This window comes from Saccostrea echinata, unplaced genomic scaffold (assembly GCF_033153115.1).
Source record: "Saccostrea echinata isolate AGI-Se365-2 ecotype Australia unplaced genomic scaffold, CSIRO_AGI_Sech_v1 ptg000086l, whole genome shotgun sequence".
NCBI classification, from domain to species: domain Eukaryota; kingdom Metazoa; phylum Mollusca; class Bivalvia; order Ostreida; family Ostreidae; genus Saccostrea; species Saccostrea echinata.
The window spans coordinates 3,834,086-3,855,442 of record NW_026889835.1 but is presented as its reverse complement, the minus strand read 5'-3'; the positions used below and the strand labels follow the sequence as shown (position 1 = coordinate 3,855,442).

The following is a 21,357-nucleotide window of genomic DNA, read 5'->3' as shown; positions in this document are numbered from 1 at the left end:
GTTTTTATACTGGTATGGTTTGTAAATTATCATGTATAGTTTTTAAATTTTAAAAATTTACTCATTTATAGTCTAATATATAAATATTATCGCACACAATTGGCAGTGTGGTATAATAAAGATTAAAATAGTGTGTCTCCACAAACATGTTAAAAAAATTCAAAATCAATATTTTTGACATTATCATGAAACTAGCTTTATGTCACACTGGGCTGTGTGACTTGCATATACAAAGTATTCACACCTATAATAGTTTGTATTGTTTTAATTTTTATATATTTACCTGGTACTAAATCATGGTCTATATTAAAATATTATTGTACACATTTGGCAGTGTGGTAATTATTAAGAAAATATTAAATTTATAAAGCATTTGTCTACACACTTTATAGACAACCCTTGTACATGTATGTTGTATCCTTAGATCTAATTAAGATTTCACTAAATCATAAACCCTATTTCATGGCACATTTCTCCTCTCAACCTAATCAAACTGGAAAGGCTGTGAGCCACATCACTATGCTATGTTTAGACATTTGTTTCCTTTGACTGCTGCCTGTGTATTGTTCTTGTTTTAGGTGGGGGTGGTCGTTGTGGTCTCTGTTTGGCTTGAGATACAGGAAGGTTAGTAGGCTTTGGTGGGACAGAGGGTCTCTCCTCTGGACCAGAGGACCTCCTCATCGGCTGAGGGGGACGTTTTGGGGGTTCCTTTGTCTCCGTAGGAATCTTAACACCCATGGTCTGGAGAATATTCGAGGCAGGCCCTGCTAAGCCTGGCTGAGCATTCATAGACTCCAGCATGTTTTTAACAATGTTGATGTCAATGTTGACAGGCTCAAAGTCATCATCTTCCTCAGCTATAGATTTCTTTGACTTTTTCTTTGACTCATTCTGTTTGTAAAAATATGAACACTTTTTAAATTTTTGATTGGCAAGGTTCAAATATAAGTAAACTTAATATAAAACAATTATATACAATGTAAATATTAATCATAAAAGAGCCCAGACCTGGGGTTTTGTAGATGTAGGTTCACTGACTTGAGGTTCTTTCTCAAAACTTTTTCCTACACTGGTCTGACCGAGTTCTTGGTCCATCAGATCCATGTAGTCCTGTACTGTTAGACCCCCAGAGGACTTCACACTCTGTTTCCTCTTCTCTGTTTGGACCACTGGTGGCTGATCATCTACATCTATGTCTGAATCGTCCCAGCCATACTCCTCCATGTCAGAACTAGATTCCCCATCATTGTTGTCTTCAAATTCTGTTTGGTAGAAAATATAGTTACAGTATGTAACATTACTGAATAATGTCTGATTTATCACCTCTTGGCAATAATCATTCAACGGTATAAATACTATCCATTTTTTTTGTGTGGTAAAGTTCCCATTAAGATGAAATACATGTATACAATATACAGTACTTCTAATAAGCAGTAGGCCTTTTCCCAAAATATCTCCTGAATTAGAATTTTCCAATTTTCTTACATAAGAATATATTGTGAATGTCGTTTAGACAAAAATTATTATTATACTTCTGTTAAAATGTTTCCTATATAAAGTTAAGAAGGTAAACTATCTTTTATAGTCTCAAGATTTCCACACATAGCAAAGCTATACCCCGGGGTATAGTTTTTGCTTTCCACCCCTCGGAAAATTTTCATGCAATTTTTGCCGCCAAGTTTGATTTCCTGTAATCAATCTATAGACTTGTGATGTCATACTGACTTCAGCAGCATTGTGACGTCATCAGGATTTCAGCTCATTCTAGCAGTGTTATCTTATTCCAGATACTTGTTCAAAACTTTTATATTTATTTTTTTTTTTTCATGTTTTTACTATCGAACTGTAGTATCAGGTAAATCCAACCCTTAGAAATTATGATATACATCAGTATAATAAAACGCTTATCCACTGGCTGTGAGTGGGATAGCTCTTTCATCAAACCCTTGACAGGAACTATTCCCCTCGGGCAAGCCCTCGGGGAATAGTTCCTGTCGCGGGTTTGATAAAAGAGCTATCCCGTATAATGTCTTTATCAGCTATGATTCTCCTCCGATATTTAGTGGAATTCTGCTTACTTGAATTCATGAATCCGATATTTACGAGTGCTTTCAGATACTTCAATACTTTCGATTTTTGCAGCGATCCATTTAAATTTTTGTCCGGGTAAAAAAATTCAAGTTGTTTCATCGGAGTTTTAATCTAATCTACATCATCCAGACGTTTCTTATATCTTCAAGTAAGGTAAACACAAAAGCAGGGATGATTGAGACTTCCTTATAATGGTGTGGCGGTTCATTCAGCCAGGTCAAGATGTAAAAGTTGTTGAATAAACTGTTACACTTCAATTTTTCTCCCTCATTTAAACCTATTTTGGGCTTGCTATAGCCCATATTTCATCAGCCCCTCAACTTCCAAACTATTTCAGATATTTTGGACAATTCACAGAATCATCACTGATCTTTATGAATCAAGGAATTACAGAGTTGACAATTTTTTTTTTTTGTCTGTCAAAAGGGTTACAGAACATCAACTATAAATATCATGGAAAATTGACTTCTGACTTAGTTCAGATGACACGTTCCTCGAAAATATATAATTTTCCCCCAAAGATTTGTCATTGAAGTATTGATACTTGAACAAGTTTCCTCACAAAATGTTGAGGTATCTTACCAGGCATTTGGGCAAGATACCAGAAGGTGATATTTCTTTTATAATCCTTATGGGTAATCTTTGAATTTCCAATGTCACAATTTTAGGTGTACATATTTTTTTTAAAACATATTGAAAACAATTTAGAAATCACAAGAGAATGACAAATGTGAATAAGTTTTGATATAATACCAAGAGATACAAAACATATATTTGAGGAACATGTTACTGTAGATTCCTAAATATACGCGAGGAATAAATTATCGCGTAATTACGCGAGAAGCACCACTCGCGAAATAAAATTACTCGCTTTTATTTTTATAGTGCTTCAATGTATGTAAAATCTCTAGATAAATCAACGATTCGCGAATTTTTGTTCTCGCGATTTGACACCCTTTGGCCATTTCGCGATATTAAGTACTCGCGTAAAATAAGGAATCTACAGTATTTGACCTTAATAAGAAAATCTATATCAAAGAAGTCTTACCAAACATTTTAGTCATGGCTGAAATAAATCCTGTACTGTCAAACTGAATCCCTTCATCTTCTCCTTCTCTACAACAGAGCACAAGAAAATGAATTTCATCCAGGCATGAAAATTTATCCCCACTCTTTCATATAACTGCATTAAACTCCACCTACCCTGGAAACTCGACGCCATCCACACTGGAAATCTGATCCACAAAGGTCTTCATACTGCTGGCCACCTTGCCTAGATCTGGAGATGTGGAATTTCCATTACGGGCACCTGATCTCTTCATTAATAACGCATCTAGTTCCTCGGGGGAAATATCAAGCCAACTGTCATCTGTTTAAACATGAACAATATGTATTTACACAATCCTCAATCCTTCTGTTTTTGTTTACTTGTTCAAAAAATTAACATCTCAGACCTTTTTCTTTTCCAAGTTCCTGTAATTGAAGATTCGGGGGCATATAGTTTTTGGTCTGTCACTCTATCTGCTATGCTGTTTCTCTGCAAAAACTTTAACCTTACCAACAACTTGAACAGTTGATGCTAGGGGCTTCCATATTTCATGTGTATTCCTTATGACAAAACTTTTCTTTAAGAAAAAATATTTTTTACCTCATGACCTTAACCGTGGAGTGTGACCTACTTTTTGAAAAACTTTCACCTTGGCTATGAGCTGCCATTAGGGGGCACCAGTGTTTCATAAACACATTATGTTTAAAACCTAAGTTTTTCATTGAAAAAATAATCAAATTTCTAATAAACTGAATACATATGTAGATAAGTTGTATTTAAACCTACCATCAGGCGGAGGCAACCTGGCTTCATTTCTCCGCATGGCATCAATGTCAAATGTTACTTTATCAAGCAAATCTAGCATCACATCACCAGCAGTCCACCTGCTAAATGTGGAAAAATTCTAAGATTGACTCATGTTTCTTTCTCTCTTTTAGGAGGACAAAATAGACTATATACAGTGGCATATTATTATTATTATGTTGAAGGTTTAATAATAGAATGCTTTTTAACTTGGAAACTCAAAGCACAAAACAGTTTCTTAACAAACCTATATAAAATAGATACATTTATTACAATGTAAATTCTGGGAACTGTTAAAAAGTGTACAATTTATGTCAAACTGTTTTCACTGAAAAATTTTAAGTGGACAGTAGAAGAAAACAGAATGGAAAAAATACACCTCCATCCACAGATAACATGAACTTTTAAAATGATGTTTAAATTGATTTTAAAAAGGAAATTTTGTAGGCCTTGGTATTATGGTATTTTACTGTTACAAAAGGAACATTATAGTAACAAGACTCCACTGTCTCTCTATTTATGATAGATTACCTCTGAGCACTAAATGACTGTTGCTGGTAGAACTCTCTAGCTTTGGAGAGAAGTTCATTGTACTTCTTGGAGCCCTCTATTTCCCCCTACAATAACAGTGAAATTGATCAAATAAAACAATGACTTGCTGTACCCTCAAATTATAACATCAAAAACATTAAAATGTTCAATATGAAACTCAACCAGTTCAGTATAACTTGACAACTGAATCGAAATAAATACCCTGAAAAAGCCTTTTTCTTTTAAGGATTGAAGATATCTCTTCCATCGGACATCATTTGGTCTTACTTGATGACCATTCTGTGATCTCTCTTCATTTTCATCACATTTGGAACATAAAATTTCAAAACCGTGTGCCTTAAAACGAGAAACATTTTCACATACAATAGTAATTTTAAACATACATGCATGTCCATAAAACTTGAGTACCTACAGTACCTATTCCTTATATATATTCCTTATATCTAATTTGTTTTTATTAAAGAATTCTCCACAAAATTCTCTTACAAAACATATTAAAGAAGAAGAAGAAAAATGGGCAAGCTTCACTCAAAAATAAACCCTCCTTTTAAATACTGGTAACCATTTTTGATACTGTTTTTAAAGTTTAATATGCTTTTCATACATCTGTCAAAGAGAACATTTTCCAAAGCTGAAATTAATGCTGAGATTATAGTTGATACACCTATGTAAGGCATTAAAATGGATGCATTACCAGTTTCATTCCCAAGTCATGTGATGTGAACTTGGGATTACTGGAGCTGGGTAGGGTGAAACCACACCTCTTGTCTGGTTGAAATTTTTGCTGCATAAGCTGGGCATACAGGCATCTTGTCATTTTCACCTAAAAAAGTAATTTATTTGAACATGAAAAATTTAAAATGTGCAAGTCCATGCATTCATTCATTAAAATCAATTAACTTACCCTACTTGTCACACGGGTTCCTGGTCGGAAATACTGCATTGTTCTGCAAGCCTGTCATTGAAATGAAAATCAAACATAAGTAAATCAAAGATTACAGAACACATCTCAATGAATTTTAATCTTTAAGTAAGGCAAAGTCCCACACTAAACTATTAGATAATCTAGTAGTGTGCTTCCCTATATGCAACTTTCATGCAATATAGGTCTGATAGGCTTGAAGTTACTTGGGAATGGACTTGTTCTAAAAACTATTAACAAGTCACTCATCCAGAAAATGTAGGTCAAATCCTGCATCTGAAGCAAGTTTGAGAGTGTTCATCCATTGATGCATCATCCATGCAAGTTTGCTCTAGGTAGGGCTTGAAGTTGCACTGGAATGAGTCTGCTCCAAAAACTTTAACCTGGTCACTCATCTGGAAAATGAAGATCAAATCCAGCATCTGAAGCAAGCCTGGTAGTGTGCATCCCTTGATGCATTATCCATGCAAGTTTGGTTCAGATAGGCCTTATAGTTTCTTGGTAATGGACCTGCTCCAAAAACTTTAACCTTGTCATTCATCCAGAAAATGTAGGTCAGATCCAGCATCTGAGGCAAGCCTAGTAGTGCACATCTGTAGATGTATCATCCATGCAAGTTTGGTCAATATAGGGGTTGTAGTTACTTGGAAATGAGACAAAAACTTTACCTGCTCCAAAAACATTAACTGGTCATTCTTTAGCTGAAATTGCAGCATCTGAAACCTTGACTGATACAATGAAATATACAATCATGTACAAGCATTATCCATGCATCTCTGATTAATATAGGGCATAGAAGTACGTGAAAAGAAATCTATTCCATAAACTTTAACCTGGGATGCCAACACCAAGGCTATTACATATGCTCCCCACAACTTCATTGAGGTGAGAAATGAATATATATTAGGGATGGCAATTTCTAATCGGTTAACCGGTTACTCGGTCGGAACGATGGTAATCAGTTAGGAAATCTGTAATCGGTTAGTCAGAAAGAAATAAAATTTGTGTCAATTTGAACACAGTTTCCAAAAAATTCAATTAAAAAAACCACAATATATCTGAGACTTTAGTTTTTTCACCTGTCTATTTAAGCTGATTGGGAGATAATTAATAATTAAGCCTCTCCGGATTGACATCGCAGGGATAATTGGTCAGTTTTCGAGATGTTAATTGCTGTATAAACACATGTCATTACCCAGTCTGTCCTGTGTTTCTTTAATGATTTTAATTAAATGATCGTTGAGTATCGTGAACTGATTTAAATGTGTTTTTACCTCTTCTTTCCTATGAAATTACCAATATAATCAGACTTAATAGTTAATTTTGAGTATTAAGACAATGCAGAATGAGCTTACAAGACATCTCTTCTTATTTTAATGAATCTGAGACTTCAAGCATGTTTCATGAGTATTTTAAAGCCACCTATGACGTATTTTTTGTTTTTCCTATTAAAATTGAAATAAAATATAAATAGTGTACTGATCAAATATAAACAGAATATTTTTCTACATGAAATATTTAAGAAATAAAGTCCGCGTTATCGTGAATGTTGCAGGATAACCTCCGAGGTCGAGAAATGTTGTCTGAAATATAAAGCCGAGGCTTTTATATTTCAGACAACATTTCGAGACCGAGGAGGTTATCCTGCATCATTCACGACAACAAGGACTTTATTTCTATTCTACTAACAGCTCTAAAATACGGCCGATCGTTTTCTCTATAGAGAAACGAATTAGGTCACCATGTCGAAATTTTGCTGTTCCATTTACCACCAGAGTCAATTTGTTTGTTTACTTGTGTATCGATTGCATAAAATGCAGACCGTTTCAGTTTTCGTTGGATTAAAAATATCCTTTAATTATTTATAAATTTGTTTGTAACATATATTGATTAATTTTTATGAATGTAAAATAACAAAATCAGTTGTCTATTTCATTGCTTCATCTGTAAAATCACAGAGTGTAAATGTTTTGGGGAGGTCCGTGGAACAGCCCGACTTGGCTATAAAAAAGATATTTATCAGCAGTTTCAGGCAATACACACTATTTAGACCGCGTAAGACGACACATCGATATGGTCTAAATAAGTATTAGATTCTTCATTGAAATATTTATTTCAACTGTACAGGTTTGACATGTGTTTCTGATCCGATAATTTTTTGATGACGTTCGTGATTTATTGGAGAATAATGTCCGCGGCATTTCTTTGATCTCGTCAATAACTGTGGTAGAAATGGAGATAACGAACAGTACTCAAGCTCAAAAGTCCATTAATCAATACAAAATACATGTAACATCTTTAGAGCTTTGTTTATTTGAATCTAAAGCTTACAAGGATGAAATATGTTGAGAATTTTAGATACGATTAACCGATTAATTGGTCGGAATGTCTTGCGGTTAACCGATTGGCAATTATGTATTCGATTGCCATCCCTAATATATATCATTAATATTGTTCTTCATTTTAGTCTAAAAGAGTTTATCTGCATTGAATCAAAAGAACTTGCTACTGGCTTGACACATTAATTAACTAGAATGAAACACCGATGTCCCTGTGGCAGCTTTTCAAAAGAAGGACAACTCCAAGGTCATGGGGTCAAAGGTGGGGTCAAGGGCATGAGGTCAGAAATGTTGGTATCCAGTAAAAGGTCTTGTCACAAGGAATACACACATACACACACATGAAATATGAAGCCATAGCTCTAACCATTCAAATGTTATGGCTGAGATTAAAGTTTTAGTGGACAAACAGACCAAAAACTATATGGCCCAAAATCTTCAATTACAGGGACATAAAAACATAAACAGAACACATCTACCTGTACATTTCTAGAGGAATGGAAATTTACCAAAGATAGGAAGGTAGGAGTCTTCTCATATCCCTCTATATATCTGGACTACCTGCCAAGGCTGTCTGCATATTTACAGTGTGAAGTTGAAAACCTGGGCTATTTGTAGCCCTGTAGGGTCTGATGCAGAATACCTGGGCTCTCTACCAATGCAAACTTGTAGATTTATAGGGTCATCCATAGGTGATTTGTTACTGCTAGTCTGTACATCTATAGGGCATGAAGTATAGGCCTAGGCTTTCTCTTATATTAACCTGTAGACCTAAAGGGCTGGGCTCTCTGTCAATTTACAAGGTCTGAGGTAGAATACCTAGACTCTTTGTTACTACTATCCTATATCTTGTATAATACCTGGACTCTTTACTAACACTCAATAGTAGATCTTTTTAGCCTGGTTAAGAATACATGAACTCTCTACTAATACTAACTTGCATATCTACATTCTCATAGCCTAGTCCCTTTGTCAGTCTGTACCTGTAGATCCATAGAGCCTGATGTAGAATACCTCAGCTCTCTGCTAACACTCACCTGTAGATCTATAGGGTCCCTTTGATAAAATGCCTGGACCCCTGCTGCTACTAGATCAGGTTTTCTCTCCAAGGCTGCGGCTAAGTTAGCTGGGATATAACAGTGGGTGTGATGGATGTTTTCTTGTATCTTTTCGGGATACCTTCAACACAGAACAGAGAAATGAATTAATATCAAATAAATTGTTTGAATAATTCACACAACACATTTATTATGTGTATTGTGATCAGATATATGTAAGACTCCAAAGTCCAATGGTGACGCCAAAGTCCTATGGTCTCGCCAAACCCTGATGGTCTGCGCCAAACCCCCATGGTTTGTTGTCGGTATGAATGCCAAAGTCCGATGATCACTCCAAAGTCCAATGGCTCGTTTCCTGTGAGACATGCTGCACTAAAGTGGGATGGTCTGACATGCCAAAGTCCGATGGTACGGAGAAATAATCAACATTTATGAACAATAATCCAAGGTCAATCCCTGAATACGTTGTCCTGCATTCAAAAGACATCATTTCTGATTCGTTCTCGCATACACTATTATCGATATTGCTTATTGCTTGCACCTTCCAGAGTTGTTAGGATTAGTCCTCGCACACCACTCGAATGATTAGGGCGAGTCCTTGCTTTGCACAAACCTGAGAGATGTAGGGTTAGTCCTCGCACACAAGTCGAGTGATTAGGGTTAGTCTCACACCCACCCAAGATATCTAGGTTATAGTTGTTAAACACATTTCGAGCGAATTTAGGGTTAGTTTCCCACCTATCCGAGAGATTAGGGTCAGTTTTTGCATAATGATATTTATTTATACTTATTTAAGACTATGGCATGGCACGGCGTAAAACATTAACTGTTTTCCGCACTATCGGACTTTGGCGTGTCAAACCATCAGGGTTTGGCGCAGACCATCGTACTTTGGTGTGACCAACGCACTTTGGAGTCCTACATATATATCATAGAAAATTGGGTGCATGTTGAAATTATGCCACTTTGGAATTCAAATTGATATTTATTTGAGACTTCATAATCATCAACACTGACATTTTCTTTCTTTACAAATCAATTCATGCAATTTGACTTGTAAAATAAAGAATACATAGGAGCATTTGTGATCATCTGAGTTTAAAACTAAGTACTTAGGCCATCTTTAAACTAGAGGCCCATGGGCCACAATGCTCACCTGAGTCAATATGGCCCTACTGTTCTTCATGAGCAGATTTCTTCTCCTATATTCGTATGTAAAGCTTTGATTGTCTGTTCTAAGCATACCCTACCACCAGGTGCCATGTTTTGAAAGAAATTGAATCTAAACTTTCTGAGGATGCTTCTATATTCATGTAACTAATCATAGCTTTGCTGTTCTTCAAAACGGAATTTTGAAGATGTCTGCCACCCTACCCGGGATTTGAACAAACTTGAATCTATACTACCTGAGGATGCTTCCATATCAATATGACTAATCATGGCTTTGTTATTCTTGACAAGAAGATTTTTAAAGATTTTTCCTATATATTCCTATGTAAAACTTTGATCCCTCATTGTGGCCCCATCCTAACCCTGGGGGTCATGATTTGAACAAACTTGAATCTACATTATCTGAGGATGATTCCATATCAATATGACTAATTGTGGCTTTGTTGTTCTTGAGAAGAAGATTTTTAAAGATTTTTCCTATGTAAAACTTTGATCCCCCATTGTGGCCCCACTCTTCCCCCAGGGGTCATGATTTGAACAAACTTGAATCTACACTATGTAATGAAGATTTCACATAAGTTTAAACTTTTCTGGCCTTATGATTCTTGAAAAGAAGACATTTAAAAGATGACACCAAATTTTCACCAATTTTTAATTATCTCCTTGGAAGAGGGTGTGGCCCTTTATTGGAACAAACTTGAACCCCCTTCCCCAAGGATGCTTTGTGGTAAGTTTGGTTGAAATTGGCCCAGTGTTTCTGGAGAAGAAGTAAAAAATGTGAAAAGTTTACAGACAGACGAACTAAGACAAAATGTGATCAGAAAAGCTCACTTGAGCTTTCAGCTCAGGTGAGCTAAAAATTATTTGGTTGCCCTCTCCCAACTGACTGGCTAAAAATGGCCCGACTCAAATCTTTTTTTAACATCCAGAAGGCAATTATTTTAATTAATTATTTCTGGAAAATAGATTTTAAAAATTCAGAATTGATCTTGACATTTTCATGGAAAAAAAATTTCTTACCTACCTACCGACCCATTTTTTTCATTCAGAGTCTGGAGAGGGCAATCAAACATTATTTTAAGGAGGCTGGGGGGTCAACAAATTAACCATCAGATATAACTTATTTTTTTAGATATGATATCTTAAGCTGTCAACTATCATTTGGCAAAGAAAAAATTCACACATTCTAGTTTTAAAATTTGATCATTTTTGTATATCTTTATATGGAGCTCTTCTTCTAAAGGAGATCAATATAGTCTAAAAATGGCCACAACCACCCAGCCCTCTTAAAGATGGCCATATTGACATCATTGAAAAAAGTGTCTCTAATGAATTCTCCATACACAAAATATCTGCACAAAACTAAAATGACTTACTCATTTACTCTGGCTTTCAGAGCTTTCTGGACTTGTGGACTTGCTCTAGTTTTCAAGGCTGACTGTCTCACACAGTTGACTGCTTCTTGTAGGGTGGGTGTAGATGCTGGGAATATTGTCACTTCAGCTGGTGTCTGTGGTCTTGGGATGATGTGTAGTTCATTATTGTACAAAAATACCTGAACAACACAATACACAGATTAGCATTCCATGTTTTTCCTGAGCTTAGAGGATCTCAAGAGATCAAGAACTAATTAGTTGTATGAGAGTTATTTGAATTTCTTATATAATTATGAAAAACAAAAGTATAGCTGTATAGGGGGAAAATAACTCGCGGTTTAAATATTCACTATATACACGGTGTTGATAAATCCGTGAATTCAAGAAACAGTGAATAAGTTTTCAATAAACCTTTTTTGGAAATATGATTATAGACTATGATAGGTATATTTACGTACAGTAGTCATTCTGTAATTACGATTGGTACTTAATTGTCATTCAATTATTTCAATTATTAAGCTTTACTTAACTGAAATCAGCAGATAATGACCTTTACTTATTGCTGAAAAGCTGTTTTAATAGCCAACACTTCATGTTTGATCAATCAAAGCACATGGGTTGTGGGTATTGATTACTGATTACCCGTGCGTAAGTAATATTACCATGCGTATTGAGTTTTTTCCCGACATTTTGGTTAAAAAAAATATTTATTCAACTAACTCTCGGACTTACTGTAGATATGGAAAATATTTTTTCGTCGACATACATTACATGTAACACAATTATTATCGTCGAGTGGTTTTCGTTGCGATATGTCATTCCTTCGGAAAGAAAATCTTCAGGTGTACATGCACTCATCGTAATAGCATACAAAAAAGTCATTCGACGTATTTAGTGAAAGACGTTTAACGGCACTTGTTTTGTATTATTGTAAATTAATTACCAAATCTAACCACTTTATTTAAACCTCCCGGAGTATTGTTTATGAAGTTAATACATAACAATGATGAATGTCATTCTAAAGCCAAGGGAGATAACTTTTATTTTACACTAATTCCGTGAATTCATCAAACCGTGATCATGTCAGAGGAGAGAAAAACGTGAAAATTACAACCTGTGAAATTAATCCCCTATACAGTAGTATAAAAGTTCGTATAATTTTTCTACTTGTTTTTTGTTTTAACATTACCCTGTTTTCTACTGTTTCAGGGTCTACCCACTTAGGTAAAGCATCAGCTGCTTCTATCAATAGAAACTCTCCATCAATGTCTTGAACTCTAAAACATAAAAATTTCATTCAGACTAAAAATAGTATGCAAATTATGAAATAAAGAAATATTAATCTTGTTTGATTATTAAATTACCGAATAATTTCACAAGTTATTAATAATTTTTCAATCACACTTGAAGTTAAAGGTCCTCTTGAACACAGGCTTTTCAAAAAATTACATACATGACTAAAATTTAAAGTAACTTACTGTATTACGAGTTCTGGAATTTGTCGGGACAGCTCAAATAACAGATATACAATGAGCCATTCATCTTCAATGTTGTCTCCAAAAGTGGTTTTACCAAAAAGATGAGGGGGACAATCCTTTGTTCCTAAATATTTGAAAACTAATCAATCCATAGTAAAAAAAAAAGTTTAAAAGAATCAAATCACAAAAACTTAAAATAAATCAATTATACCTAAAACATACATAATACTTTGTTTTTGCGTATAACATTTTGAGTGTCTATTTAAATTTACCATAAATACAATGTATTATAAGCAGTACATGTATACCTCTAACAGGTCCAGTCCAAAGACCATTTCTACCTACGTAGTATTAATAGCTACGTAGGTATTTAAACCTACCCAAAGTAGCTATTTTTACCCACTTTTTGCATTCTTTGCATTTTGTGGCCAAATGGCCAAAGAGCGCAACATGGTGAGTACCAAATGTCTTGATACAGTCACACTGATGATGAATACAACAACATTTTGGCCAAAAAATGATTACTTCGTAAATTAACAATTTTGCATAGTGTCTAATGCTCATAGAAAGTGTTATTTGAATTTTTGAATTATCAGTCGAGATTCAAAAAAAAAAAGACACAATGAACTTTTAGAGATCATTTCTTTTCTAAATTAATTACAAAGAGAAAGAAACGGTGGTTTTTGCACAGTAGCCCAATTGGTAGTCTTGACATACCGTCCACAGGAGTCAACTGAAATGGGTCAATGTGCCAAATGTAATCCACCACGTGGGGGCTGACTACGGCCAAGCAAGTGTCCAATGTGTTAAGTAAAGTCTGGTGGTCATTGTGGCCGCTGACTGCTGGAAAAATTCGATATTCTACACAGTCCTCCCGTACTTTCTTTCTCTCGGCCATCGTCACTTTGTCGTGTTTTTTACGGAAGTGTGAGTAAGAGTTCACGACCTATTAAAACAACCAATAATAAAACGCGATACAAACCTGTACACTTTTGTCATGTGACTTGACATGGGAAAGTAAAAGTAAAGGAGCTTCCACCAAATAAAAACAAAAAACATGTTAAAGCCTAAAGCACTCACTCAAGTTCTAAGTCAGGCTAATACAGGCGGTGTTCAAAGTACTTTGTACGTAGATACGATCTGAAACATTCACAGGCAAAGTATATTATGCATGTTTTTTGGTTTACGTTCTTCATTGCGGGAAGAGAAAAAGGGGATGATATTTTGATATTTTTTTAACTTGTGTGTTTACAACATAATTTTTTCTTAAGTTAATATTTATATAAATTAACATGGAATACTTGTTTGAAAAAAACTCTTAAGAATATGATTTAGTATGAGAAGAAGAAATTCTATTCTAACTTTGATTGTGAAGCATGCAAAGAGCAGCTCAATATATTGCATGTTATTTGTATCGTAAATGTTTTTATCAGACTCCTAAACAATGAGGGTGCCTTGTTAGCTTACTCTGGATATGGAGACAAGGATGCGGCTGTTACAGCTGCCATTGCCAGTAACGTCTGGATGTCATACCAGAAAAGTGGGGCTGTTGCCTTCAGTGACGACAAACTCAAATTCATCATGTTAGAGTGTGAGGTTTGTGACCTAGACTACTGTAGATTCCTTATTTTACGCGAGTACTTAATATCGCGAAAAGGCCCAAGGGCGTCAAATCGCGAGAACAATAATTCGCGAATGGGTGATTTATCTAGAGATTTTACATGTATTAAAGCACCATAAAAATAAAAGCGAGTAATTTTATTTCGCGAGTGGTGTTTCTCGCGTAATTACGCGTTAATTTATTCCTCGCGTACATTTAGGAATCTACAGTATTAATCATTAGACATTGATTGATTTTATGGTTTTCAAATGCTTTCAAAAGTTCTCAAAACATTTCATTTATTACTTAAATGAAAATGACAGGACTTCTGAAATGAATTTTTAGGTGCATCATGTGCATATACATGTATTCAAATTGCTTCATTTAGTAAACCTATAGGAACAAAATTTTATATAATACAGCAGACCATGACTTTCCTAACAATTATCATGTGTCATTATAAAAATATGATTTTTCCTCAGTTGTAGAGCCTATGATAAAATTGCAACATATCTTTGTAGGAGGGGAAAGTTGCCATTACTAAAGTAGCCAATCTTTTGTTATGCATTTGTTCTAAAGAAAATGTGGGATTTGGTATGCTAAAGGCTAAGGTAAGTAAAAAGTCTTTCAGCAACTGTGCAATCAATAATTTTTTCAGAAAGAAATATAGTAATCATTTCATCTCTTTCAACAGCTTACCTCAGCCATTTTCTTTTTTGATGGGAATTTGAAACAGAATCAAGACACACATCTTATGTTATCAAGGGCAATATCAGAAAATTATTGCTTGGACAAGATTTGTGACACAATTCCAACACCAGGGTTGTGGTTAACTTTTGAAAACTTTGGGGCCATGTGGGCTCCTAACTTTTGAAATTTTATGGGCCCACAATGTGACCCAGGGGCCCAAATTATATGTTAATTAAAAATAAAAACTCTTAAATTTTTTAAAACTGATTTCTTTAGATTCCTAGTATCAATATGTTTGCAGCATTTGAATTTTCATCAGGTTTTCTCTTTTCTAAAAAAATCTTGATACAGTAATTTGTTCATTTCATTTTGTAGCATTTAACCCTACAACTGACGCATGTATGGTTTAACCGGGCATATTAAATTACATACAACCTGTTCTGAAGTTTGATTCTAATCTTTTTTGTGTGTATTTGACACGATAATTCAAATTCTATCTATGAATAAGTAGTCCTGATGGAGTGTCTCACAGCCATAGCCGATTGTTACAATATTTCTTTAAGAACAATCTCAAATGTTTGCTCTCGTATCATCAAGATTGCAAATTAACCGCTTCGATAAATAGCCATGTTTGATCTATGTTACGTACATGTTTGACTAATATGCTTGCATGCAATACAAATAATCTAGGTTAGTAGAATGTTTGTTCAAAAACTGAAAGTACATACAATATAAAACTGAAATGTGAATATGTTTCGGGAAAAAACATTGTTCACCATGTGGGTGACCAGATTTTTAATATCTAATTGCCCACAGCAAATTTTACTCGCATTTGCGAGTGGGTGAGTGGTTACCCACAACCCTGAACACTAAATTTTTTTAAGTGACTTTTACCATTTTAATGATCTTTAGTCACGATTTTGACGTTTTTTGATCATAGACAATGACAAACTAGAGTTTGAATTCAATCCAAACAAGGCCCTAGTAATATACATTATAGCTGCATGGAATGCAGTAAGTAATATACATTTATTGATTGGGTTTGAGGGTGACATGCATTTTGTCGGACCCAAGAATCAAACTGTTTGCCTGAGGCCTTTAGGAGAACACAGTCAATCATCGTCGCAAGCCACGGGTTTTGTGTCCATTCTATTTCCACAAACCCATGGCTGTCTCCTACAAATTTCTCTCGTTCTCATGAATATTAATAACATAAATTCAACCAATGGAATAACATCTGACGCTTCAAGTCAGAACCAATGAAAATGATCAGTCTATCTTGTATTTGGATGTAACCATAACCACGAGCTGTACATCAACTTCGGTTCGAATTTCCTTTCTTAAAGAGTAACGCTATTCAGCGTTCCCACACAACGTCTACATTCGAAACCCTGTATTTTAATGTAAAACCTTGTAAGTATTTTAGAATATACGTTACTCACCTCTGTTCTTCAGGATCTATCATATTTTTTTTTTCAATAAATCTGCCACGCATAGCAAACATGATTTCATTGTGGGCGCCGCCATTTAAGTGTACCAAAAATTGCTACAGAGTGATTTCATTAATCAAGGTAAATCTGGCATCACTTAATAAATATTCAATGATTCAGTCAAGAGAACGAGAGAATTTGGTAGGAGGCAGCCAAGGGTTTGTGGAAATAGAATGGACACAAAACCCGTGGCTTGCGACGATGACAGTCAATAAATGTTTTGTTTTACCCTTTATTATATTTTGACATGCATGTATCTTTTGCTGGCTTCTTTGTTATAAATTTCCTTTACCGGTACTGAGGTTAAACTTGGTCAATTCAGTCACTTTCGAAAACCAACGAATATAAATGCTGATCCCGCCCATTGTGTGACGTAAGCAGTCCAATATCTAATCAAGAGGTCCAATATCTCGCTCCGTGGTCAAACATCGATTTTTTTTTGACCGCTCAGTAAAACATTGGAAATGTTAGACTTTTTTAGTAAAGATTTATATACCGGGTAGGAACAATTATTTAAAGGTATAACAATATACATTGTAGGCTTTGTAGCTAGTATGCAGTTTGTTCAGTACTGGTATGTTCTCTGTTGTAGATGGAGGCATTGGCAAGCTACTTGGAGGAGCCATTATCACAGGTTGCAGCTTCTTGACACGGATTCTAAATGCTGTATTTTCAAATCCTAATAGGGAATTATAACTGTATTATCAATGCTGGAGCACATAGTGGTGCAGTAAAAACTGCCATAATAATTAAATTTCTTGACTCAGCTGGGTATATTAAAGTGACTTACTTTACATTTGGCACAGCATTTCAAACTGAGAAATGTTTTGTTTGCATTTTTTTTTTGGCATATGATAAATATAATGTTATAAATGTTCAGAATAAAACATTGTATTTTACTCAGCTGTTAGTTATCAGATTGACTTATAAGATACGGGGTTATATTTTTTCAGTAAAAAAAAAATATTATGTAAAATGCCTTTTGTAGTAATAGAAAGAAGAAAGACAGAAGGTTTAGGTAGACTAGTAAATTTGATATTCTTAGTAGGTTTAAGGCAAAGTGATAGCTATAGAGGCTTTTAACACTAGTACAAAATTTTTTTTGGACTGTCAGAAAATTATTACATATATAATATGTATATATTGAATTTATGTAATGCACCTTCAAAATAGGGTATGACATTCTTCCCCTAAATGTTCAAAGACAAAGTGTCACTCAACAGACATAATAAATGAAGAAAATACATGTACATGTAAATAAAGAAAAAAAATCAATTTCTTTATCTTGGTGTGATATATTTTTAGGAATACTTGAATCAATTTCAAATCCTGTAATATGCTATTGATTTCCTTTTATTATGTTGTATATTTATAAGGGCAGATTATTTTAGCTGGATAAAAGTATGGTATTAGCACTACTCAGTATGTGTAAAAGAGCATTTAAAGCAAAAGTCAGTCTTCATTCATTGTTCTTATAACATGTTTCCATTTACATGATTTGCATATTGAATCTTTCATGGAAAAACATGTATATTTCATGTTTTAACGTGAAAAGTAAGTGCCTATTAGTTAATTTTATTACTTTTATACAAAAATGATGCTCCAAATGATACAATAACTACAGAGGTCTTAGTGTTACAAGTTGTCTTTGGCATTGTTCAGCAATGCGTGAATTATTAAATTGAAACTAATAATTTATTCAGTCAATATCGGTCAGGTTTTTTAGGAAAAAACCACAGAACTTTGGAAAATATCTACATACATGTATTAAGAATACATAAACAAATATGTATTTAAAAAAGAAAGTATTTACCTGTTTTGTAGACCTTTCCAAAGCTTCTGACACTGGAGATCTGCTTTTTTATATAAATTTAATGAGAAAGGCTTTGGTGGCAATTTTCTGCAACTTTTAAGTACAATATGTACACAAATGCTTACTACTCCTGTAAAAAAGACAATCAAATGAATGAAGCAGTTTTTGGAAATAGATGAGTAAAACAAGGCGATAAATTGAGCCCAACTCTTTTCAATAATTTTACTGATGATTTTGTAAAATATTTCAATAATATATCCACAGATCCAACTCGTTTAGATTCAATGCCTATTAACCACATGTTTTTTGCAGATGATCATATTCTTGTATCAGAGACACCTACTAGTTTACAGAAATGTATAGATATATTGAGTAAATATTGCCATGAATGGAAATTGTGTGTGAAAAACAAATGTTATGATTTTTTTCTCTAAGTACAAATAATGAAAATCGTACAATCACAGTTCTATAAAAATAACACATCAGTATATATATATATTTGGGACTTATGTTTAAATCTGATGGAAAAATAGTATTCTCATCGGAATAATTGTCAGAAAGAGCTAGAAAAGCCTACTATGGATACTATAAAAGAAAATTTTCCTTCTAATATGAATTTTTCTGTTGTGACAATACTAAACCTTTGTCAGTGAAATATGATAACAAACGGTAATCAAGCTAAAAAGTCCATTGAAACATTACAAACCGAGCAGAGCAAACATTGACCTCTAAAAATCATTAGAGGTGGGATCAGGTGTCTTTGAGGAGTAAGCATCCCCTTTTGACCTGTCACACTGGCAGTGTGCTCATTGTCATGATCGATCTAAGATTATTCCAATCTTAACTTACAGTTCTGAAATTTTGACTACAAATGTGATTTATTATTCTCATATCATTTTCCATTTGAAAAAAAAAAACATCTCCAGATATTTAAGAGCCAAAATCAGCAAGCATCAGGCATTTCATGGAAAGTCAAAAATTTTAGTTTTTCAAAAGCTTAATGTATATAATTGATGTTGTCCTACCTAATGCTCAAACACAATAAAATTTTTTTTTGGACATATTAAGGGACTAGTATCCAAGGAAATCGATCTCCTTAGCAATGGGTTCATAAATCCTTATGAAATCAATGATTTTTAGCCATTTTTTTTATGAATATGTTTTCTGTATGTGAGAAAATAAGGTGTTTTGATTACCTTATTTGTTGAAAGAATGAATTACCTTACTTCTTAAAAGTAACAAAAGCAAAATTTTTGTAGTTATATTGTTGCCATAACAACAGGAAAAGAACATGACATCAGTACTTATTAATTTTGGAAAAATTACCTATGTTTATCACTATAATATACACAAAATCTACAACCACCGCTGGAAAAATGAATGCTGTGTACTTGTAAGAGGTCACCTATATGTCATATCTACAGCGACTTTCAGAATTTCTGAGCGTAACAAAGATCTGATTTTAATCAGATTGGTAACTTTAGTAGAAAAAAGTTACAAAAGGTCAAAATGTGTGTCAATCTAGCATTTATAAGCTTTTTTGAAGGGGTGGGGGAAAAATAAATACATGTACAGTATCAATTATATTGGTTATATTGCTTCTGATCAAAGCTTACTCATAAATTTACTATTGTTGAGTGATAAATGCACATTCAGTTTCAAAGGGAATATTATATTCCCCACAAACAAAACTTGGAAAGGGAGGGGGTATAGGAATCACCTTGTCCATCGGTCCATCCATCCATATGTCCGTACAAACATGTCTGTTTATAACATTTCATTGAAGAGCCATTGAAAGTTCATACTTGATATTAAGATTGCATTTGACCTGGAGATGTGTCATGAACTTGACCCAAGGTAATTTGAACAAGTTCAAGGTCATTGGTAGAAGAATACTAGTAGTGCAATCTGTGAATCTGTGCCCACTCTATAACATTCTAATGAAAAGACTTGAAAGCTTATACTTAACTCAAAGTTTATTTATGATCTGCAGGTTTGTCATGACCTTGACCAAAGATCATTTGGGCATGTTTGATCTTGACTCAAGGACATTTAGCATGTTCAAGGTCACTGCAGTAAAAGTGTACTATTTGAGTTTGGTACAATACTTCGAATGCAGGGACATTGGAAGTTTATGCTTTACACAAAGGTGTAACTACCTATGACTTGAGTGTATTTCATAGTCATTTGGGTATGCATATTCGTACGGGCAGAAAAGGTGTTAAATTTATGTCTGGACCATATTTTTGTAATAAAAAACATTTCATTCAATAGTTTGAAAGAATGTGCTGCAGACGTTTCAATAGTTTGAAAGAATATGCTGCAGAAGTTTCAATAGTTTGAAAGAATATGCTGCAGAAGTTTCAATAGTTTGAAAGAATATGCTGCAGAAATTGGGGGGGGGGGGAGTACCATTTTAAGACCTTGCTCGCAATAATTCTATTTTGTTCAGATATGATGTGCTCAAGATCACAGAATCAGAGAATATGGACACAAGGGCAAATATGAGTGAAAGTGAAACATCTTTCATTTAATGTGATCATAATCACAAAATGCCTTTCATAACATGCAAACATTGATCGAAACTTGGATACTGATACTTAAAAGATGGTCACTATGAGAGCTCAAATAACGAAGAGTAATTAACTTAAAATGAGAATTTCATGGTCTCTCCCTCCCGGGGGCTGAGGAGTACCAAAATCAATGCAAATCAAATCTTTGTTATTCCTGGACATCAGGACTGTGTTCAAGATCGTAGCGGCTAACTTAGCAGCTAGGTGATAGATATCTATCTCTATTGAACAGACAGCTAGCCTAGCTGCTAAGTCTAAGATTTGGGATAAAACATATTATTAAAAACTTATGTTTGGAACAAAAAAAAATTATTTCAAGCGAAAATTATGTAAATATATACATTTAATTCATT

At 34.2% G+C, this 21,357-nt stretch overlaps 2 protein-coding genes across 2 annotated transcripts; one reads left to right on the top strand and one right to left on the bottom strand.

Annotated features, from left to right (window-relative positions):
* Nucleotides 1-316: 316 nt before the first annotated feature.
* LOC133177130 (protein ecdysoneless homolog) lies at nucleotides 317-13,750 on the bottom strand. Its single transcript, XM_061312231.1, has 14 exons — nucleotides 13,556-13,750; nucleotides 12,839-12,962; nucleotides 12,550-12,637; nucleotides 11,361-11,539; nucleotides 8,794-8,935; nucleotides 5,400-5,450; nucleotides 5,190-5,318; nucleotides 4,697-4,831; nucleotides 4,475-4,560; nucleotides 3,926-4,026; nucleotides 3,295-3,460; nucleotides 3,140-3,207; nucleotides 1,009-1,262; nucleotides 317-891 (listed from the first exon to the last, which is right to left on the bottom strand). The coding sequence occupies exons 1-14, from the start codon at nucleotides 13,734-13,736 to the stop codon at nucleotides 529-531; spliced, it is 2,067 nt and encodes a 688-aa protein (XP_061168215.1). The 5' UTR covers nucleotides 13,737-13,750; the 3' UTR covers nucleotides 317-528.
* Nucleotides 13,751-13,814: 64 nt separating this feature from the next.
* On the top strand, nucleotides 13,815-17,517 carry LOC133177040 (ragulator complex protein LAMTOR2-like). The gene is made up of 4 exons (XM_061312128.1): nucleotides 13,815-13,963; nucleotides 14,272-14,434; nucleotides 14,960-15,049; nucleotides 17,211-17,517. The coding sequence occupies exons 1-4, from the start codon at nucleotides 13,896-13,898 to the stop codon at nucleotides 17,265-17,267; spliced, it is 378 nt and encodes a 125-aa protein (XP_061168112.1). The 5' UTR covers nucleotides 13,815-13,895; the 3' UTR covers nucleotides 17,268-17,517.
* The last annotated feature ends 3,840 nt before the right edge of the window (nucleotides 17,518-21,357 follow it).